The sequence below is a fragment of the Cimex lectularius genome, unplaced genomic scaffold (genome assembly GCF_000648675.2).
Source record: "Cimex lectularius strain Harlan isolate CLEC.00 unplaced genomic scaffold, Clec_2.1 scaffold248, whole genome shotgun sequence".
Classification (NCBI taxonomy): Eukaryota; Metazoa; Arthropoda; class Insecta; order Hemiptera; family Cimicidae; genus Cimex; species Cimex lectularius.
In genome coordinates, this window is record NW_019392778.1 from 121,621 (window position 1) to 148,113 (window position 26,493).

The following is a 26,493-nucleotide window of genomic DNA, read 5'->3' on the forward strand; positions in this document are numbered from 1 at the left end:
CACTTTTAACAAGTGGAGAACTGTTCGATGAAGTATGTAAACCTTTCGGTGTATGTTACAACAGAATTAAAGTACTCTCAACACTTTTAACAAGCGGAGAACTGTTCGATGAAGTATGTAAACCTTTCGGTGTATGCTACAACAAGAAGTCTCAACACCTTAAACAAGTGGAGAACTTGATGATGTATTGTAAACCTTTCGTGTACGTTACAACAGAATTAAAGTACTCTCAACACTTTTAACAAGTGGAGAACAGCTTGACAAGGATTGTAAACTTTTCGGTGTATGTTACAACAGAATTGAATTACTCTCAACACTTTTAACAAGTGGAGAACTGTTCGATGAAGTATGTAAACCTTTCGGTGTATGTTACAATAGAATTAAAGTACTCTCAACACTTTTAACAAGTGGAGAACTGTTCGATGAAGTATGTAAACCTTTCGATGTATGTTACAACAGAAGTCTCAACACTTTAAACAAGTGGAGAATTTGATGTTATATTGTAAACCTTTCAGTGTATGTTACAACAGAATTAAAGTACTCTCAACACTTTTAACAAGTGGAGAATTTGATGTTATATTGTAAACCTTTCAGTGTATGTTACAACAGAATTGAATTACTCTCAACACTTTTAACAAGTGGAGAACAGTTCGATAAGTATTTTCGGTGTATGTTACGAAAAGTCTCAACACTTTTAACAAGTGGAGAACGGATAGATGTTGAATTAAAACCATTCGATGCGTATTCAGCCTTTCATCAAACAAGCCTTTTTTTTTTTCCTAATGGAGAGAAAACAACCCGCAATGCTTCCACGAGCAGAAATCGATTTTCTAACCAAAAATATCTACATCCGACCAGTCCCCCCGATAAAACGGCCACACTGCTCGCGTTGCTGTCAAACATTACGATTCATCTAATCATAGATGATTTTCACTGCTGAATCATTAGAATATGATGAAGAAATCGCGACTGCTGGGCCACGTGAAGGGAGCGTAACGGTCATTTTTCTACGACTGACACATGCTTGGTACTGCTAGCCGCCACTGCCTCTTTGACCTTGTTTAACTCTGAGTACTAAATTTAGTCTTTTTTTGATAAAATGCTTTCCCGTTAAAACGTTTGGATGGGTTTTATTTTTTTAATACAGTTTATAACATATTTAATATTATTTTCAATGGTGGCCTTTCCACCGTGTGTATTTTCTCCTGTTAACTATTTATTTATATTTTTTTAAATTCGATTGTAAACGGATTTTAATATTTTTTTCTTTATTTCCTACCTTTTGTCTTTTTTGGTTGTATTGTTTTTTTGCGATTAGTAGTCGCGATCCGTTTACCACCTAGGCCTGTTGGTGGTGCTATCGAGGACCTTCGGCCACCTTCGTCCTCCCCCCACGCGTTCCGTCAAGACCTTCGGTCCCCTCTTTTCCACCTGGGACTTCCAGTTTCAGTCATTCAGTGAAGTTCAGACGTCCGTCGAGGACTTTCGTGTCAAATAAATCTTAAACCCCGAAAAGAAAAACAACCCGACAGAACGGGCCCACAAGTGTCAGACGTGATGTCAACGTCTGTGTAGTGTCTTTTTGGAAATGGATACGAGCGAGTGTCGAGTTCTGCTGAAGGCCTTGGCCCTCCTGGGCAGCTTGGTAAGTACCTCCATATGTCCCACTCTTTTAAGTCTAAGTTTATAGCAAAGTTAAACATGAGGTTAAAAATACTAGGATTTAACATTGGATTGGAGATACGGCGAATTGATGTAGACGAAAGAATGATTTTTTTTTACATTGACAGGTTCTGTACAGCAATGCTCATACAAGTTTGGTACTTCGCGAGCTTAACTTTTAACTACACGATAAAAAAAAAACTTTACAAACAACTGGGGGCTAAATAGACTATTCGAAATGAAAAGACAGTTTACACGTGGAAAAAGCCTTGTCAGGTGAAAAGTTCAACTAGATTGTTTAATTGTACGTTTCGAGTAAACAAATCGTTAAAAACAGGAAAAACAAGGCTTCATTAGCGAAGGCAAGGTTGTAACCAAATGACATTTTACAGAAGGAACACAAATTGTATACCGAAGCAGGCTAAACAGACAATTCGACATGAAAAGACAGTTTGGAAGTGTAAATTACGTATAAAAAGTCTTGACAGGTGAAAAGAATCTTCAGTTAAATTAATTAATCCAACGTTTCGGGTACACAAATCGTTAAAAACAGGAAAAACAAGGCTTCATTGGGAAAGACAAGGTTGTAACCAAATGACACTTTACAGAAGGAAGACAAATTCTATCCGGGGGTTGGCTAAACAGACAATTCGACATGAAAAGACAGTTTAGATGTGTAAATTATGTATAAAAAGTCTTGACAGGTGAAAAGAATCTTCAGTTAAATTAATTAATCTTACGTTTCGGGTAAACATAACGTGTTCAGATGGAAAAAAATGGCTTTATTCACATAAACAAGGTTGAAACCAAATGACACTTTACAGAAGGAACACAAATTCTATCCGGGGGTTGGCTAAACTGACAATTCGACATGAAAAGACAGTTTAGATGTGTAAATTACGTATAAAAAGTCTTGACAGGTGAAAAGAATCTTCAGTTGATTTAATTAATCCCACGTTTCGGGTAGACAAATCGTTAAAAAACAGGAAAAACAAGGCTTCATTGGGAAAGACAAGGTTGAAACCGAATGACACTTTACAAAAGGAACACAAATTGTATACCGAAGCAGGCTAAACAGACAATTCGACATGAAAAGACAGTTTAGATGTGTAAATTACGTATAAAAAGTCTTGACAGGTGAAAAGAATCTTCAGTAAAATTAATTAATTTTACGTTTCGGGTAAACAAAACGTTTACAGAGGGAAAAAATGACTTTATTCACATAAACAAGGTTGAAACCAAATGACACTTTACGGAAGGAAGACAAATTCTATCCGGGGGTTGGCTAAACTGACAATTCGACATGAAAAGACAGTTTAGATGTATAAATTACGTATAAAAATTCTTGACAGGTGAAAAGAATCTTCAGTAAAATTAATTAATCTTACGTTTAGGGTAAACAAAACGTTTACAGAGGGAAAAAATGACTTTATTCACATAAACAAGGTTGTAACCAAATGACATTTTACAGAAGGAACACAAATTCTATCCGGGGGTTGGCTAAACAGACAATTCGACATGAAAACACAGTTTAGATGTATAAATTACGTATAAAAATTCTTGACAGGTGAAAAGAATCTTCAGTAAAATTAATTAATCTTACGTTTAGGGTAAACAAAACGTTTACAGAGATAAAAAATGACGTTATACACATAAACAAGGTTGAAACCAAATGACACTTTACAGAAGGAAGACAAATTTTATCGGGGGGTTGGCTAAACAGACAATTCGACATGAAAAGACAGTTTAGAAGTATAGATTACGTATAAAAAGTTTTCAGTGAAAAGTCAAAATTATTTATTTACCGTCCATATACATGTATACTGATAAATACTGACAAGTTAGAAACAATAGTACCAGGTACATTACCTCTCGACTTAAATAAATAAAGAATATAAAATGTCTTACAGCTGAAATGTTAAGAAAACCGGACTCAAAATCCCAACCCTGAATTACATTTAATTTTAAGTACTAAATATATTCTTAATTCCTTTGTGTTTACAGTTATTAGCACTGTATTGTCCTATTCTTCTTAAAACTAAATTTTTACTCATTACATTTTTAATAAAAAATTTAGGTAGTAGGCAACAGTTCTCAACAAAAATTGACATTTTAGCTTTTTCCGTTATTTTAATTCGTAATATAAAGGAATTGGAACTTCTTTTTATAGATTAGTTGTGTGATACCCAGTAGAAATACACACAAATATAATATCAAAAAGATTAATATAAATGAAAGAGTGGGGGTAGAATGAAGGTTCTCGAAAAAGAATTGGTACTTTTAACGTTTTTATGTTAGATGTTATTGTTATATTTTTATTGATTTACCATTATTTTGACGGTCAGATATTGTTGTTTTATATTTGATAGAAAAATATACAAAAATAATACGAAAAAGAGAGGGTAAACGTGAAAGAGAGGGGGTATGGAGGCAGTTCGGATAAAAATTGATATTTTTGACATTTTCCATTGGTTTAATTTTTAATATAAAGGAATTGGAACTTGTTTTGATAGATTAGTTGTAAAATACGCAGTAGAAGTACACACAAACGTAATATCAAAAAGATAAACAAAAATGAAAGAGTGGGGGTAGAATGAAGGTTCTCGAAAAAAATGATACTTTTAATGTTTTTATGTTAGATTTTATTGTTATATTTTTATTGATTTACCATTATTTTGACGGTCAGGTATTGTTGTTTTGTAATTGATAGAAAAATATACAAAACTAGTACGAAAAAGCGAGGGTAAACGTGAAAGAGAGGGGTACGGAGGCAATTGTGATAAAAATTTACGTTTTTACCAAGGGCTTTTTGGTTATATTTCTATTTTTCTCATCACTGTTATAATCAATAAGTAAAAGATATTCTATAAAATATCTTTGAATGTAACTTCTATTTTACAAACTTCCCGTCTTCTTTTTTTAAGGATTAAAAGTGGAAGAGTGGGGGGTAGAATGGGGTTTCACGAAAAAACTGACATTTGTTGCATTTTCGCTTAAATTTTTTTGGTTATGCCTAAATTCTTTTAACGCTCATAAATGGGCGGGTTATCGCCGTTCGTTAAACAGTAGAAAAACAACAATATTAAAAAAAGAAGAGATAGAAGTAAAATCTTTTAATGTAACTTCTCTTTACAAACTTCCCTTCATTTTTTTTTCGTTTTCCCTTTGGGCTTTTGGTCATATTTCAAATCTTTTACCGCTTTATCATAGGGTCCATTGTCTCTGTTTAATAATCAATAGAACAATACAACAAAAAACTATATGAAGAAGGCGTGATGTTTTTAGCCTTCTTATTTGTCAAATAAAGTTTGTTTTTTCTTTCTATAAGATTTTTTCTCCTGTTGTATATCATTATCCGTCAAAGAAAGTAAAATGTTCTCTTATTGTAAATGTCTTTTCATATAGAATTTTAAAAACAGTTCAGCTTGGTCTTGACTCTTTCCATTATTTTTTTGTCCAATAAAGTTTATCTTTTAAATACACATTTAAAGTGTTTTATTGTGTAATTAAAGTATGTTCGGCACGGCGTACGACGGTTCCGCACCAGTAAATCCGGTTGGGTCAAATCAAGCCTGTCTTGCTTTGTTGCACAACTTTTTTTTTAAACGTCTTACATTGGGGGAAAAAATGTGCTCTTGAATAACCCAATTCCCGAGGTTAGGATTGGATTGATTGAAAGATTACTTGGTTGAACCCGGGAGCACTTTGTAAGGACCGTTAGGACAGAAGAAAACGAATATTCGAACCCTTGGGTTGAACGAACTCGCAAAAGACGCCGCGTGATCGATGATCATCGAGGGATTAACAAAGCGAGACGTCGCGGTCCCCCCTGCCGCAATTCCAGTCTGAAAGACTGTTGTCTTGATGAGAAGGACGTAAGGACTTTCCCGATGGGTAATTAAACCCTTGGATATACTCTTTTGACGGAAAAGGAAGAACACGAGGTTAAGTGTTACATTCAAGGATGAACAGTGACAGAACAAAAAATGACAAAGAGAGGGAGAGAGAGAGCGACAGACAGTGAAAGAGGAAGAAAGGGAGAGAGTGAGAGCGACAGACAGAGAGAGTAAGAAAGCGAGAGAGAGGGAGAGAGAGAGAAAGAAAAAAAGAGAGAGATAGCGTCAGACAGTGAGAGAGAAAGAAAGAGAGATAGTGAGAGCGACAGACAGAGAGAGTAAAGAGAGAGAGAGAGAGAGCGACAGACATTGAGGGAAAAAGAGAGAGAGAGATGATCTTAAAAGCCTAAAAAAACTTCAACAAAAAGGGCAATATTATTAGAAATTCTTTTAGTACAGCCTGTTTCTAGGGAAAAAAATTTTTTTTAACGGAAATTCTAATGAAGGTCGACAACACGAAACCCATTGGTTCAGACTTCAGACTCTTCCTGGACGAAGACTTTTTTTATCGTAATAAACATAAAAGTCGACAATTGTAGGTCAATGTCTCAAGCGCATTAACTTGGACAATGCGCTTTTCCAGGAAATTGTAAAAATTGTATACTGTGGGAGGGGGGAAGAAAGGAAAAGTCCCATAACGCTTGACATTGAAGGAAGTCCGTGAGAAGAAAAACCATGAGCCCGAAGGATTAAGGTCAAGATTGTCAAAATCCATGGATTGTATAAGAAACTGGGATGAAAACGGATAGATGAGATTTTTTCTTAGTGCAAGTGTCGATTTTTTTAGCAGCCTGCCTAGGAAAAAAATTTTTTTTTTCAGAAACAGACCGAAGCGGTGTATTTTCTGATAATGTTAACTCTTTATTTGTTGACTTTTTTGGGATTTCTGTTTGAAAAAAGCCCTTCTATTGCCAGAAGCAGTAATAAGAAAATTCCTATAATTTTTTAAGCTGTCTGTCTTTCACTCTCTCTCCTCTCTCTATTCCTTTCCTTCTCTCATTCATTTGTTGACTTTTTGAGATTTCTATGGAAAAAGTTCTCCCATTGCCAGAAACAGTCATACGAAAATCGCTATGATTTTTTTAAATCTGACTCTCTCTCTCTCTCTCTCTCTCTCTCTCTCTCTCTCTCTCACTCACTCTCTCTCTCTCTCTCTCTTTTCTCTTCTCTTCTCTTCTCTTCTCTTTCTCTCTTTCTCTACTTTATTTTTTGACTTTTGAGATTTCTATCGGAAAAAAGCCCTTCTATTGCCAGAAACAGTAATAAGAAAATTCCTATAATTTTTTTTTAAGCTGTCTGTCTTTCACTCTCTCTCCTCTCTTCTATCTTCTCTCTCCTCTTTCTCTCTCTCTCTCTCTCTCTCTCTTTTCTCTNCGCTATGATTTTTTTAAAGCTGACTTTCTAGAAACAGGCTGTACTAAAAGAATTTCTAATAATATTTCCCTTTTTGTTGACGTTTTTTTAGGCTTTTTAAGATTATCTCTCTCTCTTTTTCTCTCAATGTCTGTCGCTCTCTCTCTCTCTCTCCCTCTCCCTTCTCTCTCTTTCTTTCTTTTTTTCTCTTTCTCTCGTTTTCTACTTTTTTTTTTGGCAAGATGCCAAGATACAATTATAGATAGAAAAGTTTTATTTTGTTAAGAAAACAAAATACAAGCTTTTTCATTACATTCTTAAAAGATAGTACAAATTAAGTAAATTTTAATTTTTTTGTTACTTTTTTTGGGCAAAAGTCGAAATATTTAATTTAGTTTCTTTGCAACATTACCTGAAATTCTGATAGCTTTGCGTTTTTTGTTTTTTAAAGATTAGTTTAGCATGACTAGAGTGACCTCAGACCAGTACAAACAATATACGATCGGCAACAAGAAAAATTAAACATTGATTAACATTCTATGAGGTACTTTTGGCATTTGAGACTTCTCAGTAACAATAATTACTTGCTAAGTTTAGATGCAACAAATTGACAATGTTCATCCCCAGAAAGATGTAACTCTATAAGCACAACTAAGTTTTTTATTGTTGATAGTCGGTTACTAAATTATTTTTTGAATTAGAAGTTTTCAGAATTATAGCCTTTGTCTTGTCTTTGCTTCGCGATGGACCATTCTCAATGTGCCACTTTTTCAAAATCATTTTTTAGTTCCTTATGAAAAAAACGTCCCCCCCCCCCGGCAGCAGTCTAAACCAATGGATTTTCTTAAAGGATTGACTGAATTTTCCTTTTGTTTCTTAAGAAGAAAGAACAATTGTCAGAAACTGCGTTTTTTTAAACTTGTCCATCAACTGTTCCTTTTTTTTAGATTTTTTTTATAAAGCATCTATTTCTGAATTAATGGATTTTTCAATAGTAATATTGTGCTTGTTGTTAGTTTGTTCATTTTTTGGTTCCTTATGAAAAGAAAGTTTTTCCCTGCCAAGAACTGTCTAAACCAGTGTATTTTTTTAAAGGATTGACTTTCAATTTTCTTTTTTTTTTAATGGCTTCATAAGAAGAAAAAACGACTTTCAAGAACTGCGTTTTTTTTAACGTTGTCCAACAAGTGTTCTCTTTTTTTAGACTTTTTATTTTAAAAAAATCTTTTTCTGAACCAATGGACTTTATAATAGTAATATTGTGCTTATTGTTAATTTATTCATTTTTTGGTTTCCTATGAAAAGAAAGGTTTTACGTTTAAGAAAGCATTTACGTTCAATTTTCCATTTTTTAAACGTTTCTTCAGAAGAAAGAACGACTGTCAAAACTGCGTTTTTTTAACGTTGTCCATCAATTGTGCACTTTTTAGATTTTTTATTAAAAGAATAAATCTTTTTCTGAACCAATGGATTTTGTATTAGTAATATTGGGGTTATTATTAGTTTGTTCATTTTTTGGTTCCTTATGAAAAGAAAGTTTTTCCCTTCCAGCAACTGTCTAAACCAGTGGATTTTCTTAAAGGATTGACATTGAATTTTCTATTTTTTTAATGGTTTCTTAAGAAGAAAGAACGACTACCAGAAACTTCGTTTTTGTAACGTTGTCCATCAATCGTTCACATTTTTAGACTTTTTATTTAAAAAAGCAACTTTTTCAGAACCAATGGATTTTATCATAGTAATATTGCGCTTATTGTTAGTTTGTTCATTTTTTGGTTCCCTATGAAAAAAAAGTTTTTCCCTTCCAGGAACTGTCTAAACCAGTGGATTTTGTTAAAGGATTGACTGAATTTTCTATTTTTTTAATGGTTTCTTTAGAAGAAAGAACGACTTCCAAAAAGTGCGCTTTAGACTTTTTATTTAAAAAAAAAAGCATCAACCAATAGATTTTCAATATTGTTCATTTTTTAGAAATTTATCTAACAACTGGATTTTCTTAAAGGATTGATTTCATAATTTCCATTTTTTAAAGGTTTCTTAAGAAAAAAAGAACAACTTCCAGAAACTACATTTTTTAAAGTTGCCCATCAATTGTTCACTTTTTTAGACTTTTTATTTTTAAAAAAATCTTTTTCTGAACCAAGGGATTTTGCATACTTATTTTTAGTTTGTTCATTTTTTTTTTTGGTTCCCTACAGACTAAACCAATGGATTTTCTTAAAGGATTGACTCTGAATCTTCCTTTTTTTTTTCAAAAAAGGTTCCTTAAGAAAATAGAACAACATCCAGAAAGTGCATTTTAAAGTTTTTATTTAAAAAAAAAAAAAAAAAAAAAAAAAAAATCTTTTAATGAACCAACGGATATTCAATATTGTTCATTTTTTAGGCTCCATGGGAAAACGAGTTTCCCCCCTAGAAACAGCCTAAACCAATGGATTTTCTGGTAACTTTGATCTTTCTTTGATCACTTTTTTTAGGCTTGTTACGAAACATACAACATTATTTTCCAACAACAGTCTTAACTATCATAAACGTTCCACGAAAATGAATAAAAAGCCACAAGAGCCTCTTGTGCAACCTATGAGCGAACTTCCCTCCAGGAAATCATCCAGCGATTCCACCTTTATGTTTCGAAGCGGTCTTTAATGATGTTTCTGGTACGGACTGGAACGGCCCCGCGTTCCTGGAATGCCCCCCTGTCATAATGGACAAACCGGCTCCAGGAGGAGTCCCATCGGCGGCGGGGATTCAATAGGCCTTTGAGCAAGGTTGTTGTCCCCCCGAATGGCCGACCTACTCGTCCCGACGTGCAAGTACACAGAAGAACGAAACGAAAAATTATTGATTAAAAAAATATATATATGCACGGTGTCCTTTTTAGATGGCCCGGACGAATTTCTCTTGAACCAATGACGATAGACAAAATAATATTTAGAATTTTTTAGTCTAGTTTCAAATTTAGCTGATCTCTACCTGTTAGTTAATTCTGTTGTTGGAAAATGAAGTTGTATTTTTCATAACAAACCTAAAAAAAAGACATCAAACAAAGGTCAAAGTTACAAGAAAATCCATTGGTTTGGTCTGTTTCTAAGGGGGGAAATACTTTTCCCCATGGAGCCTAAAAAATGAACAATATTGAATATCCGTTGGTTCATTAAAAGATGCTTTTTTTAAATAAAAAGTTTAAAATGCACTTTCTGGATATTGTTCTATTTTCTTAAGGAACCTTTTTTAAAAAAAAGGAAGATTCAGAGCCAATCCTTTAAGAAAATCCATTGGTTTAGTCTGTAGGGAACCAAAAAAAAATGAACAAACTAGTAATAAGTATGCAAAATCCCTTGGTTCAGAAAAAGATTTTTTTTTTTAAATAAAAAGTCTAAAAAAGTGAACAATTGATGGGCAATTTTAAAAAATGTAGTTTCTGGAAGTTGTTCTTTTTTTCTAATCGTCTTTTCTAATTTTCTTATAATAATTTTATCTAGAAACCTTTAAAAAATGGAAATTATGAAATCAATCCTTTAAGAAAATCCAGTTGTTAGATAAATTTTTTTTCATAGGGAACCAAAAAAATAGAAAATTGAAAGAATCCTTCAAGAAAATCCATTGGTTTAGATTGTTCCTAGGGGGAAAAAACCTTTCTTTTCATAGGAAACCAAAAAATGAATAAACTAACAATAAGCACAATATTACTATTATAAAGTCCATTGGTTCAGAAAAAGATTTTTTTTTAATAAAAAGTCTAAAAAAAGAGAACACTTGTTGGACAACGTTAAAAAAACGCAGTTCTTGAAAGTCGTTCTTTCTTCTTATGAAACCATTAAAAAAAATAGAAAATTCAAAGTCATTCCTTTAAGAAAATCCATTGGTTTAGACTGTTCCTGGAGGGGAAAACTTTCTTTTCATAAGGAATCAAAAAATGAACTAACTAACATTATTTTTTGTTAACTAACTAACATAGTAGCACAATATTACTATTATAAAATCCATTGGTTCAGAAAAATATATATTTTTTAAAATAAAAAGTCTAAAAAAAAGAGAACAATTGATGGACAACGTTAAAAAACACAGTTTCTGGAAGTAGTTCTTTCTTCTTAAGAAACCTTTTTAAAAAATGGAAAATACGAAGTCCATCCTTTAAAAAATCCACTGGTTAGATAAATTTCTTTTCCTAGGGAACCAAAAAAAATTAACAAACTAGCATTAAGTATAATTTAGGGATTAGAAAAAAAAAACCAATGGTCCATTAAAAGATTTTTTAAATAAACGCAGTTTCTGTAAGTCGTTCTTTTTTCTAAACAAACCTTTTTTAAAAAATGGAAAATTGAAAGTCAATCCTTTAAGAAAATCCACTGGTTTAGACTGTTCCTGGAAGGGAAAAACTTTCTTTTCATAGGGAACCAAAAAATGAACAAACTAACAATAAGCGCAATATTACTATGATAAAACCCATTAGTTCAGAAAAAGTTGCTTTTTTAAATAAAAAGTCTAAAAAAGAGAACAATTGTTGGACAACGTTAAAAACGCAGTTGCTGAAAGTCGTTCTTTCTTCTTATGAAACCATTAAAAAAATAGAAAATTCAAAGACAATCCTTTAAGAAAATCCACTGGTTTAGACTGTTCCTGGAAGGGAAAAATTTTCTTTTCATAAGGAACCAAAAAATGAACAAATTAGCAATAAGCACAATATTACTATTATAAAATCCATTGGTTCAGAAAAACATTTTTTTTTTTTTTTTTTAATAAAAAGTCTAAAAAAAAAAGAGAACAATTGATGGACAACGTTAGAAAAACGCATTTTGTGGAAGTCGTTCTTTTATTTATTTTTATAAAACGTCTAAACAGCAGTTTGTAAGTCGTTCTGTCTTCTCAAGAAACCTTTTTAAAAAGTGGAAAATTGAAAGTCAATCCTTCAAGAAAATACACTGGTTTAGACTGTTCCTAGGGGTAAACTTTCTTTTCATAGGTAACCAAAAAAATGAACAAACTAACAATAAGTACAAATGTTATTATTAGAAAAAAAACCATTGGTTCATTAAAAGATTTTTTTAAATACAAAGTCTAAAACGCATTTTATGTAAGTCGTTCTTTCTTCTTAAGAAACATTTTAAAAAAATGGAAAATTCGAAGTCAATCCTTTAAAAAAATCCACAGGTTTAGGCTGTTCCTGGAAGGGAAAAACATTCTTTTCATTGGGCACCAAAAAAATGAACAAACTGATAATAAGCAAAATATTACTATTATAAAATCCATTGGCTCAGAAAAAGATACTTTTTTTTAAATAAAATGTTTAAAAAAGTGAGCAATTAATGCACAACGTTAACAATGTATTTGTTACGCTGAAATTAATTGTGCAATCGGATTTTAAATTGATCAAATAACGACAGAATTATAGCAAACAGTATGAAAAAAAGGAATTTCGTTTGTTTCGTTGTTAATTACAATAATTTGCTTCTCCACTAAAGTAAATATTAACTGCCTTTATTTTTAACATTCTGTCATTATTTGTCCAACTGCATTATGAGAGCAAATCTTAATTCCTGTAAGTAAATAAATTTTAAAATAACACCTACTCGGTCATATTCAGTATTGCATTGAAATGTACGACTTGTTTATTGATAGTTGTGGCATTTAAAGTCTTTCAAAATTCAGGATGTTTAGGATCGTATGTAAAATTTTGAAATTGAACTGGGCTCTTTTGAATTTTTTTTTATTGGTGCAAGAGGAATTCAGACGAGCCATCAAAAAACGACACTATGTGTATAACAGAGTTAAAGGTAGCTTGGCGTTGGAAGAGGTCATCAAGTTTGAATGGTCGACCTTACCCGTGTTTCCTGGCCGGATATAAAAAAAAACCGGACCTAACGTTGAATACAGGAAAAAGTACGATTTGTTATTAATTCCAACGTTTAAACAATCGTAAAACATTAAATGACAACAAGAATGGACAAGTTTATCCAAGGCGAACGATTTTTCGACAAGAACCAAACATTTTTTGCTTTTTCCCTTAGGTTTTTGGTTTTATTTCAATCGTTTTACGTTGTTTCATAGGTTTTTTTATCAATGCTTAATAATCAATAGACAAATATACAAAAATAATATGAAAAAGAAGGATTAAAAGTTGATAGGGGGGGGTAGAAGGCGGTTTCACGCAAAAACTGACATTTGTTGATTTTTTTTTTTTTTTTGATTATGCTTAAATTATTTTAACGCTCTGTAATGGGCGGGTGATCGCTGTTTGTTAATCAGTAGAAAAATATACAAAAGTAATTTGAAAAAGAGAGGGTTAAACTGAAAGAGTGGGGGTAATTGGCAGCTTCTCAATATAAACGAACTTTTTAGCATTTTACCACAGGCTTTTGGCTATATTTCCATGTTCTCTTATAGGCTGCTGTCATCAAGAAAAATACACAACAATAATTTGGGGGAAAAAAAACGAAGAGATAGGAATAAAGGATCTTCTGTAAAATATCTTTGAATGTAACTTTTCTTTACAAACTTCCTCCCCTTTTTTCTTTATTTCTTTTTTTAAGCATTTCCCTTAAGTTTTTGCTTTTATTTCAATCCTTTTACGATGTTACATAGGTTTGTTATCAATGTTTAGCAATCAATAGACAAATATGCAAAAATAATATGAAAAAGAGTGGGGGTGAAAAAGTGGGGGTACAATGGGGTTTCAAGATTTTATGGTTATATTTCAATTCGGTTAACATTATTTTGACGGTGAGATATGATTGTTATTAATTAATAGAAAAATACGCAAAAGTAATACGAAAAAGCAAGGGTAAAAGTGAAAGAGAGGGGGTAGGCGGCAGTTCTGATAAAAATTGATATTTTTGGCATTTTTCATTGGCTTTTCTAATATAAGAGAATTGGAATTTGATTTTTATAGATTAGTGGTAAAATACCCAGTAGAAGTACACACAAACGTAATATCAAAAAGATGAATAGAAATGAAAGAGTGGGGGTAGAATAAAGGTTCTCGAAAGAATTAGTACTTTTAACGTTTTTATGTTAAATTTTAATGTTATATTTTCATTAATTTACCATTATTTTGACGGTCAGATATTGTTGTTTTATAATTGATAGAAAAATGTACAAAAATAATACGAAAAAGCGAGGGTAAACGTGAAAGAGAGGTGGTACGGGGGCAGTTGTGATAAAAAATGTCGTTTTTAGCAATTTACCAAGGGCTTTTTGGCTGTTTCCATTTCTCTCATCACTGTTATAATCAATAAGTAAAAGATATTCTATAAAATATCTTTGAATGTAACTTCTCTTTACAAACTTCCTATCTTCTTTTTTTAAGGCTTAAAAGTGGAAGAGTGGGGGGGTAGAATGGGTTTTCACGAAAAAACACATCTGTTGCATTTTCGCATAAATTTTGTGATTATATTTAAATTATTTTAATCTTAATCGGCCTGTTATCGCTATTTGATAATCACTAGAAAAACAGAAAAATAATTTAAAAAATAAATGTTTAATGTGAAAGAGTAGAAGGCTAGATAAGAACTGACATTTGTAGGATTGTCTCTCAGGGTTTTTTGTTATATTTCAATTCTTTAACGTTCTCTCATAGGTTTGTTATCAATGGTTAATCAATAGAAAATTATAATGTTAAAAGTAAGGAGTAGAAATGATATAAAACCTCTCGTTCAAATACGACGGTTTCCGTTGGGATTTTATCCCTAAACAACAATTACTTTAACCCTCTCTTATAGGTCTGTTATCGCTCTATAACAATTAAAAGAAAAATATACCGAAATAATATGAAAAGAAAGATTAGAAGCGGAAGAGTGGGGGTAGGACGCTGGTTCTCTATAAAAATGTATATTTTTACCATTTCTCTCGGATTTCAATTATAACCTGAATTTATTGAAAAACAGAAAAAGTATCGGAGAATATTACAGTCTCGAACCCCACTCCTTGGGTTCCTCCATTGTCAGATAATTTTCTTAAATTTTTGAAATATACTTTTCGTTTTAATCGGTCGTTTTTGGCAGGTTGTTTTATGGTTGTTCGACTCGGAGGCGTGTGGGAGGACGCCAGACAGTCTGTTTGGGAGGGTTTTTTCCCCTCAGCCTGTTTTTGTAATTTCTGGCCCTTTTAAGTTACATATATTCGGTGGGCGGGTTTATCGTCTTGTATCGTTCGCCAACGCCTGCACAGACGGCATTCTTTTGAATAGAGTTGAGCAACCCCGTTGCGAAATGGGCCACCTTGTACCTCTTGTGGCCTAAAGACGCGTGATTTCCCCGGAAAATCTAGGAAGAGAAGTAAAACGGGACGAGACACAAGATCACAAATAGGATATGGTACGCTCCTTACTCGACATCCTTGGTCCGAAATTGGAGCGTGACATTTACCCAAAACCGGCTCGGATGGAAAAAGGAAGGAGCCCACTTTTTCACAATCCCACACCGTCCTCCTTATATGTTCGCGTTGCATAATCCCCTCGCGGAACAACATAATCCATACCTCAAAAACCAGGATTATACTCTCCTCGGCATTTTTTGTGAACATTGTCACGCGATGTTGCGGAATGGAAAACTGTTTTCACGCCCGGCGCGGCATCACGTCGTAACCGGGTCAAAGCCCATTAGTTTAGCCGCTAGGGTAGTTTTCAAACGGGAAATGAGTGAAAATTGACTCGAAAATAGAGTATCGGTTTTCTTTTGAATTTTTTTTAACATGGTCCTTTGCCTTACAGGTCCTGTGCCATGCTCTCGTCGACCAGGAGTTCACGCCGGTCGTCACGGCCACATGCAAGGCCGGCTACATGACGATCAAGATACAGACGAATTCTTCTTTCATCGGTAAGTTGTCGTTTTGAAAGTTCTCTAATGGGAATGGCCTTGTGATGACGATAGGAAATGACTCAGGGGTGCGGCCTGCCGCGGTACACACCCGAGGAAATCCGTCTACTTTTTGAATATAATGCATGCGCTTAGACCTTCTGGAGAGCCGTCGATACCTCATCGATCGGTCCTCAAAAGATTTCAAAAATCTATAACTCCTTTACTACTGTTTTCCTTTAATGTCTCAATACCAAACCCCTTAACCTATTAACGTTTAAGTAGCCCCCAATTGAGGTTGGACTCGTGGTGGTCGTGGTTTGAAGATAAACTTGCGTCCCAGGCCAACCGAATCCGGAGGTAGAGCTTCCCTTATCTCTAGGGGTGGCTGAAAGTGGAAACACTGGAAGCCACCAGACTCCCGGGGTAGCAGTTGCAACCCTGGGCATCCGGTAAGCCTAGGTACGAATGTAAAATGAACCCTGAGTCCTAGGACAAAGGGAAGACCCCATAACCATTTGGATAAACTTCTGAATGGATATTTTAGTCTTAACCCACGGGTTCCAAAGGCAATATCATAAAGTCCTCTTTGTACCGTTTCCTTTCACTTCGTTAATTGTGATACTGTTGTGATTCAATTGTGAGACCTTATGGTCCAGTGTTTTTTAATTGTTTTTTTTTATGTTTTAGGCGCGGTACACGCAAAGGACTACAGGACACCATCGTGCCTGACTTACGGCAACGGCACTTCGTCTGTCAGCCTCGTCGTCAACCTGTTCGCCTCGACGCAGTCCTCTGACTACTGCGGCGTTCTAGTCTCAAACGTAAGAGTCAAAATTATACAACAGGAAAACGGGGGCCGAACAAGTGAGAGTGCGAACTAGGAAGTTGGGCCCGGTAGTGTAAGAGGGGGCTTAACGGTCTCGGGGTGAAAGTAACCAACGGTCACACAACGCCGGCCTTTTCAGGCCCGAATCCCCGGCTCGAATTTCCCCGGTAGTCGAGGAGATGACGAAAAAGAGACCTCTGGGTTCAACGCCCACGGTGTCTCATCCCGGCCTATAACGTCACTACCTGGTTAATTGGTTAATAGGTGAATTGTTGAACCGAGAGGATGCATGAATCCCACGCTTCGTTTATTTTATTGTTATATTTTTAATCACGAAAATATAATTATGACGACAGTGACATTGTGAAAAAAAATTGGAAGGGGGAAACCAACAAGGTGAAGCGGACCGCAATAACCGCATCGCCTATGTTGCGAAAGATTCGGCCGTTTGAAATCTCATGATTATGATTACAACATACTTGATGGAAAACTGTCTTCCTATCTTGGATTCTATGATCGTGCGAGAATTTTTATAGGTTTACCGCAGAAACACCCGCTCGATTTAAATTCATGATTATGTCTGTGATTCATTAACGTATCTTTATGCATGATCATGGCGCTAAAGAGACGAAAGTATGTTCAATCATGCCTGTACTGTGAAGGGCCAAGGTTTATACTGATTTCACCTAATCTCTACAATTCTTGATAGATTTTTCTCTTTTTTTCAGAAAACCGAGGAGCGTTCCCTCCCTATAGCCGTTAGGATACACAAGACTCTTGAGCTCGCAGACGACAAATTCTACGTGATCACGTGCGGGAAGGCGGGCTTCAAAAACGCAAGGTGAGGTCTTTTTGTCTTTTCCCCGAAGGGATTCTATGCGAATGGCACGACCGTGAGTCATGAGCATAACCAGTCTGACTCAACTCAACGGCCAAATAGACCGGATCGCTCCACGTCCAGGTCTAAAAACGGGTTGAAAAAAAAAAAGAAAAATTCCGCGACTTTTGATTCATAAATTCCCTGGAAACTGTGACGTCATCATTTCGAAGATTGGTTAACTGATAATCACTGTACCTATCATAGGGTTAATTATTTTTTCCAGGAACGAGACGTCTCTCGTGTCCCTGAAGATGCTGGACAAGGAGAAGAAACGGAGACTGCAAGAGGTCTTCTACAGCCATCCTTACGTTATGCGAGCCGAGATTTCCAGGCCTGATGGTGAGTCGAAGCGATGGTTTTATATATATATTGCGCGTGTCATCACGCAGGATGCTTGACCCCGAACATCTTTCGCAAAACCACTGAGAGCAGTTGAGGCATTTCTAATCGCTGTGGGTTTCAAAACGCGCACATCTGTTTCTTTCTAGTTTTGTAAATTGTTTAAAGCTTAATTTGATCCACCCTGTATATAATGTACTGGAAATGCCAGACCTTGCTTTTTTGCTGGGTAACTGAGGACAACCAAACCTTTCGAACTCCCCCCCCTTTAATGGGAAAATGTGACATCTTGAGGTAGGTTGGTGAACCGGAATTTAAATCATTGGAATTGATAAAAAAAAATGTCCATTGTGTATCCATAAAAGGACATGTTGACGTGGTTTAGCACACACACACAAATGGAGAAAAACTCAAGTTGGACGTAAATCGGCCATCTGAGGTCCGCCAAGTCTCTTTCTTCCACACTTAACTATTTCAGTTCTTAAATAGTCTTTGAAAATTGTTTTGAAACGAATTTAATATTTCCTATTGTTGGAATTCACCAATTTGATGACGTCATATTTAGAGAGTTTGGCAGTAGATTTTGGCAAATGTGACGTTACATTTGGGGAGTTTTGAAATTTGAACAATATATTACTGCCCCAAAGTCTTGTTAGCAATAGTGCTAGTTGATGAGTCATATGTGATGGTTTTGCAGATCGGATACTGGCCGTCCGTGGTCTACCCCGTCTCGGTCTCGAAACCATGCTATTTTTAATATTTAAAAATTTTAAAAATTCTCGTGTCGTTCTTACGTTTTCCATTTTCCTTTAAAGGAACATTGCCAAGAAAATCACTTCAATACTTTTCTCAACGCCATATTAACCATTTTGGTGACGTCAGATTCGGGGAAGTGGTGAACCGTGATAGGCTTAACAGTTAAGGATTTTTGAAAGAAGCTGTGATAGATATTTTCCCGTTCCATCGCTTTAAAAAATAGACATTCGGTAGCGAAGGAAAGGGAATGTTTTGCTCGGAGCTGAAACGAAACTTTTTGTGCTCGGTTAAAATGAAAAATTTCAACTCCAGAAAGTTGGGAAATTTTTTTCTGTCGGAGAAACAAGAAGAGCGACTCGCAAACAAACGAAGTTTCTGCCTATGCAAATCGCTTTTGAATCTCATTAGCCTACAAAAAGGTGTTAGCGCTTCCTTTCCGTGGCTTCTTGAATTATTATTCAGGAAATAATGGACGGTCAGATTATGATTGGTCTGCGAGTCGGTGAACTCGTGTTGAACCGGGACAGGGTCACTTACTGGGTTTTCGCGGGTTCCTCACTGAAGATGGCGCAATGCCGAACAACTCAAAAACCCTCGAGAGGAGGCAAACCCTCCAAGTAAGTGAACCTGTGCCGGTTCAACACGGTCAGATGGTATTATTTTTATCATCTCTAAACCCTTTATCTATTTTAAAAAATGGAGCTGTTTTGTAGAGGAATAGCGCAGATTTGACCAATCTATCAGTTGTTGAAAATTGGCCTTTCTTTTTTAGAGTCCACCCGAACAGACTGGACTCGCTAATAAATACACTTCTTTGTTTCAGGGACGTACGGAGTTCGAGTCAAGTCCTGCTTCGCCTTCAACAGGAAGAACAACAGCGTCACCCTCATCGACGACAGGGGGTAAGCCTTCCATGATCATATTCTTGTTTTTTTACGCTTCTTCGACGAACCGTGTCGGGAATTTTAATGCAGGCCACGTACCGGAAGGCGGACAAGGATGGGTTACCTCATCGAGTGATTAGCATAACAAAATCCCTTCGGCCGTACATTGTTGCATGGCATAATGAGAAAAACAAAAACAGTCATACACACACAAAAAAACGGACTATTTTTGACTAAAAATGATTATGACATCTTCAACGTACATTTTGTTTGAATATTCTTACGGATTATTACGTAATTCATTTGTACGATAGACAAGTTTGGTCTCTTGTTGGCTTTTTCGTTTTGTTGGAAGAAATATTTTGTCGAAAATGTATTTTTTGACCTGATTCCATAGCCAGGTCAAGATGGGCGGAAAGATCCAACAGAGGACTTCATTTCCGTCCTGACATCATTAGTAAATTGAGGTGGTCCATATTTAAATTTTCAAAAATTTGCCCGCTACAACGCCTCCCCTTTGAGGTATCAGTAGGCAATTCTGTGACGTCATTTGTTTCGTGACGTATTTCAGTATTCCTTGGTTAATTGGATAAAAAAATATGGATTATACACTGACAGGCAAAAAAATTGTAATAATTGTATTGTGTATTTAAAAAAAATTTGTAATATAACTTGATTTGTGTATATTTTTATATATTAATCAAATAATCAAAAGAAGATGATCTCAATAAAGATCGAAACGTTGGTACGATAAAGAAAATGTTTTTCTGAAACCTACATCACACCAGACCGCATCTCACGATTTCTGAATAATTAAGGATTTAGTGTGTTTACCTCTAATTGAAATTCCCGATTTAATATAGCGTAGAATATTCTTTTATCGAGAAATGGTAAAAATCATTGTTTGAAAGTTCTCCCATAACGTTTTATTATCTTCATCTGTCGAAGAGAACATCTGCGTTCAGACTTTCTTACTTCACGTTGTCCTGACGCAACCGCGCGCTTGATGGTTAATCGGCTGGCAAGACTGCGGTAAAAAAAAATTAGATAAGGAAGTATATTTCGCAAATCCTTTTCTTAATTTCATAAAATCTCTAATCGGATTTGCCCTGGAGCGCATCTGCCCGAGAAAAACGTTGATTAGACAATGGGCAAAACTCGCCGAAGATGTCTTTTCACATTATCGTGTACTGTGCCTTCTTTCCCAGCGTCTCGGAAAAGCGAGACGAGGAGGCCGTACCAACAGATTTACTGTTTTTTTTATGAAATTGTTTAAAACTGACAAATGTTGATGGTAGGAACTAGAGACCCAGTGGGTTGAAACCGGTCGGTAATAAAATCAATTGAACAAAGAAAGTTTATTTTTTGTGGGCTGATATCATCAACCTGCTAAACAGAGTTTTTAAGCATTTTCTTTTGGTTATGTATAGATATTTCTTTTCTTTCCGTTGTTCTCACTCTCTTGGTAGATTACTAGGGCGACGAACCCGAGGAAAAGTGAAAACGTCTCACGCCTTATGAGTTTATAATAGACTCGTATTTTTTTCCTTCTTCTGTCTTATGTTTTTCTTCTTTCTTCTTTTCCCTCTCTAGTAATTTACTCATTTAAACGTCCATCCTCCCCAGGTGCCCGGTGAACAAGCAGGTGATCACGCCTTTCAGCTACAACGAGGCGGACGGGCACGCCGACGCCGAGCTCCGCTCCATGTTCCAGTTTCCAGATGGGAACCAGATCCATTTCCAGTGCGACGTGGGCGTCTGTAAAGGTGAGTTAGGTATATCTGAGGTATATTTCTTAAAAATATAAAATTTCCTATATTTCTTGAAATAAAATTAGAAAAAAGTAGAAAAACATCTGACTATAAAGGTGTACTAAAAGTTGACCGTCTGTTAACCAATTTTACCCTTTAGGTTTATTTTAAATATACTTTCATTTTCTTTTGTTTCTTTTACGCCCAGGATTGAATTCCAACGCCAAGGCCTCTAAGTTGGAATAAAGTGGGCGCGCCTACTTTTTCTTTTGTCTTTAATGATTTTTTCCTTTTCCAGGAGGCTGTCCGGAATTGAACTGCGATGACGTGGCGACAACGAGGCCTGGCACATACGACGGAGCGGTCGTCGCGTCGACCAGTGTCTTCGTCCTGCAACCCGGCGACGCCGCAGGTGGGTCCGACTGACGTCACTGCCCTTTGGCATTACATCACGACTGCCAATTTGGTGAACCCGCCCTTTAATCGGGCGCAAGGGTGGTTTTAAAAACAAAATTTCAATATTAAAAAGACTTTCAGGTTCGAATGTCATGTCCAGCAGAGCGAGACAGAATTGAAAAATAAAAAATAAAACAAAATAAAACTATAATCGGACCTTGCGGTCTGGAAAACAATCCGCCGTGTTATATAATCCGTTGTTTTTCAAGGGCTCCGGGACCTGCGCACGTTCTCCGCTGTCAGATTTCACCCGTGGGGTTTCGCTTTGTTTTCTTTCCCATTTTCGTAAATCACAGCCAGGCTTAAACGTCCGTGTTGATCGCCCTCCTTCTGCGTCCGATGATCCGTTAATTTGTGTATTCCGCTCGTTATCTTTCTACTCAGCTCCTTTTTTTTCTTTTTTGTTGTACCCACGCTCTGATTACCAATCGACCTGGCAATGAAAGTCGCCCTTGATATTCCCCGTCCCTTCCAACTGGGACGTGGGATGGGAAGTGCAAACAGAAATAGGGAAGAAAATGGAAAGTCGCATCTTCGCCAAGTTACTACTCTCTTCCGAAAGAATAAAAATTATAAATAAAACCACCTTAAGGCGTGGATTTTTTTTTTTTTTTTGTTACATCAAATAAAAACAATACCCTTCGAAACAGGACAAAAAGATGACTGACCTTCGTCTCGCTCTGCACGAATGCAGGATTATCTTTTAATCTTTGCACAAAGACAGTGGGGTTCCGGGCTGTAGTTTTTCTCCAGTTATACATTTTTTGGACAAAACCAACATTAATGTTTGTTCATCTATCTTCAACGATTCAACCTCGCCTCCAATCGAGGTACGTCAAACTATTTCGGACTTTTCCGATGGTTTTTGTCGTCCCATGCTGTATTTATCGTTTAATTGTGGCTTCATGGGACCAAGACAATTTTAACCTCTGTTTCTCATTGTTTAATGTCCGCCTATTGTATGATTTTCGATCATTTATGTTATATATAATATTATATATAGGTTATATATACCTTCACAGAAGTATGGAATGTGTTCTGCGGTCTCCTTGCCCTGACAGTATCTACTCAGTGTTTATTTTGTCTGTACTCCTGTCCGGTGGATGTTCTTTCTTAAGTGGCATGCCCTGTCAGAAGTCCAACCAGAATCCTGGTTCGGTTGCGGTTGCCTTCCATTCTTTTGTAAGTGTTGTGGATGGTGCTTATATGAATCTCTTTGCGTGCCTCATACCTGTGGTAGTGTTCAACCACGTTTTGGACTCATTGAGGATCCATTTTAAGAAGTATCCGCTTTTGTGGCAACGTGCTAAGCCACAGTAGGTTTCAGGACCTAGATAGTCCGTGTTGGCTCCCTCTTTGTCCGTCAACCTTTTTGTTGTCTCTATGACCCGAGTGCCCAGGGTTAGGCTAGTAGTGACGGTGACTTCCGTCAGGGCCTCCGTGCAGTTCAACTCTCTGCCTTCACCTCCATGAGACTAGCGCCTTTAGTGCTGCCTGATTGTCAGATAAGATGGCTATCTTCCGGGAACGTATTCCTGGCCTTTTAATTTCCCTGGCGCAGTGTTCAATCGCTATGATTTCAGACTGGAAAATTGCAGCATATTTACAGATAACGCCCATAATCGACTAATGGCCCGTGCCACTGTACTCGTTGAGGACCCACCCTGGGAGTCATGGCCCACTCTATGTGGAACCACGGCGACAACGGGTGGTATAATGTGGTTGAGACTCGAGACCCCGAAACGGCTCACCTCGTGTTCTCTTCCACGCCCCTGTTTCTCAACCCGAATTCCTTCATTCTATCCTGTGACCCCTCCTAACCCTTGGTTACAAGGGGGGTATCCGGGCACAAAATAATGGTGCAGCCCAGAGGGCGTGCTCTAAAGCACAAGCCGTCTTATGTCGGCCTCAGGGTCGGCGGGTGCCTTAGCAGAGTCACACGAGGGCCAGTGCACCAGATCCTGTCTACAAAGATGGGGGAGGGTTGTATGGCCATCTGTACCACGGGGTGACTCAACGTTTCAAAAACCAGCCCAGAGTCACATTGGGATGGACTCGTGGTGGCTTGTGGTGTCGCCCCTGGCGGGAACTTAGACAGAAGCTGTCTTCTATCTGGGACCTTTCGTGAAGCGTGCGTATGGCCAATGTATTACCCCCCGTTCCTCACGGGAGACGTTGCGACCGGACGACAGCATGTAAGCGTTGAGGACGTCATGATCATGCTACAGTCCCTCGAATGCGTAAGTAAGCGATTGGAAAAGGGTAGTGATATCGGCGGTCTTTGACTCGAGTATGCTTTGCATTGTTGTGCGTATGACCGGCGTGGTACCCTTGGGGAAGCGAAGGATCGGACCACCTAGGCTAGACCTATGGCGTCCCTCGATTACGTGCAGCAGGTGTAGGCTGAGCTCGATAAGAGACCTTTTACCGTAGACAGTGCTCATCTAGGGGGTGGGTAGCAATCCCACTTTAATCCGAAACCGCTGTCGGGGCGTTCCCGAAGGTTTCTACGCTAGAGGAGCCTCTACTCTCAGAGAGATAGAGTTGTCTTCTCTATCTAGGGAGTACGCGAGGGGGGGACGGGCTGATGTATTTCGGCTCGTTAGCCCCTCGCGTGCGGCGTATGACCCGACGCACAATGCGGGCCCGACCATTCGGAGTGGACAAGCGGAGAGCGTGGCTACCGACCCTTAGGGGCCGGGACACCACTACACTAATGCTGCGGCGGTAACACTTTTCCGTCGTATGCAGAGGTGCGTCAGCTCTCATCTTGAGAATCAAAACGTCCGATAAGGCCGCATAGGCTAGGTGCGGACGTTAAAGATCCTCTTGTCTTGTTGACGATGAGTAATCGGGAACCCAATGTACTCGTTGAGGATCGAAGAAATCAGCATTACGCCGCAGGAGTTTTAGATTTGCCTAAAAGGACGATTGCCGGGAATTCAAATGATACCAGGAGATTGCAACGTGTACTCGGATACCAGGATCGGGACCCCCAAGAGCCAAGAGACCAGCTGACGACCGATTTATCAGATTCACACTCATTCACACGTCATTTTCCATTGCTTCTGAAACGTCTTAAATACGTCAACTGTGCGGGATATGCCCGTTAGCGCTGAAACATTAAAAAGGAGACTTGCAGTCGACGTAGCGCACCGAATCGCCTACCTCTTACCAAACATCGTTTTGTTTCCTTTTCTCTTGGTTTCTTCTTGCCTAACTTTTCTATTTTCTAATCCAAGACTGTACAACGTGGTGCAGATTGCGTCGGTTGGGGCGTTATGGGACGTATGTGCTCTCACCTCTTGTTTGGTTTCATTTTTTATTTTAGAAAGTTGTTACGCAAAGCTGAAGAGATTTGAAGATACTTTACGCAACGGGATCACCATCGTCGTTCACGAAATTCTGAATCGTTTTATTGTGGAGGCCGAGCGCTTTTATTGTATATTTATTGCGTGAGGAACCCAACTTTGGAACTTTCTCACCTTCCCAAATGCCTTGGGTTGTCAGCGATGGTCAATTTGCAAGAAAGATTGTCTGCAAAGCTCACAGTACATCATCATCTAGGTAACAAATCTTTCCACGACTTCCTTTGTCTTCATGCTTAAGTCCCACTCACAGTGCCATCGTCCCATTCTTCAAGTACGCTTCTGGGCACCGTTCCGACTGAGTTTAAATTCGTAAAATGAAATTACGCAAAAATCATGCGTTGACATCTCGGTAAAAGCTGAATTATTCCCAAGTAACAAAATGTTATTTAGGTAAACAAACATTTTTGTTTGGGGGAGGATTAAAAAGTGTCGACATTCGTACAAAAGAATAATTCATCAAACGTAAACTGATTATTATACAGAGGGGTAATTGAAATAAAACATGAAAACCTGCATTATTTTCTGGATTACCCAATACTCGCCAAATAAAAGGATTTATGTATTTGGACAACGATTTAAAAATATAAAACATTAGGTTGTAGTTCATTATATAGAGGGGTGGTTGAAAGAAAAAGCTTGTATTATTTTCCGGACGGGTCGGAATTTAAAAGGAAATGCGTTTGGTTTTGAATAAAACGCGGGAAAATCCGTCCACGAGCTGCATGATCTGGGTCAAAACTGGAGCTACCTCGATCAAGGGACGAACATGATTGAAATAACGCCTGGAAATTTTTTAAAATATGTCGTGCATTGAATAGGACTTAAAATTAAAAGCATTATTTATTTATTTTTTATTTTTTTATTTTTTTTGCAGCTCTTGCTGAAGTGGTCGAAGCATCGATCTGGGGCCCGAGTTGGCTTCTCTACCTCGCCATCGCCCTCGGCCTGCTCTTCCTCTTAATGCTCATCGTCAACGTCTTCCTTTGTTCCGCCATGACTTGCTCCTGCTCGAGGACGCAGGTCGTAGAAAAAGAGCCGAGCGTGATTGAAGACTACGACCCTTATAGGAGCTGGCACGGTACCCAGTACGGCTCGAGGTACTCCCTCAACGGTAAAAGGGGCTACGTCTCCGGCGGTTCCACCCTCAACTCGGCCAGGTCCGTGTCGACCAACAGCGACCACTACGCCATAGTAGAATCGAGCAGGCACCACAGGTCGCCCAACCATCTCGGATACCCGAAACACTGAAAGCCATAAGGGCGAGCCCGGATCGTAACCTTTTAATCCTCGCTCAAAGCGTATCGCGGGCTATTCGTCCAGCCCTGGACCGCCACCAAGGTTACATCTAACATACAGCCTTGCAAACGCACTGACATGTAAATAATATAAATATTTGTTTTAACTAATTTTATATACTACCATTCGTAACAATAAATGAACTATTAAGGATGCTGCATTTTCGTCCTTCCCCTCACATATTTTATCTATGACTTCTGTTCCCCCATCCCTCAGACCCAACACTGA

The 26,493-nt window shown here is 37.3% G+C and overlaps 1 protein-coding gene across 1 annotated transcript; it reads left to right on the forward strand.

The window, feature by feature from the left end:
* Positions 1-1,441: 1,441 nt before the first annotated feature.
* LOC106670864 lies at positions 1,442-26,418 on the forward strand. Its single transcript, XM_014401519.2, has 9 exons — positions 1,442-1,645; positions 15,619-15,724; positions 16,394-16,527; positions 17,261-17,373; positions 17,636-17,751; positions 19,331-19,409; positions 21,018-21,157; positions 21,441-21,554; positions 25,844-26,418. The coding sequence occupies exons 1-9, from the start codon at positions 1,589-1,591 to the stop codon at positions 26,215-26,217; spliced, it is 1,233 nt and encodes a 410-aa protein (XP_014257005.1). The 5' UTR covers positions 1,442-1,588; the 3' UTR covers positions 26,218-26,418.
* The last annotated feature ends 75 nt before the right edge of the window (positions 26,419-26,493 follow it).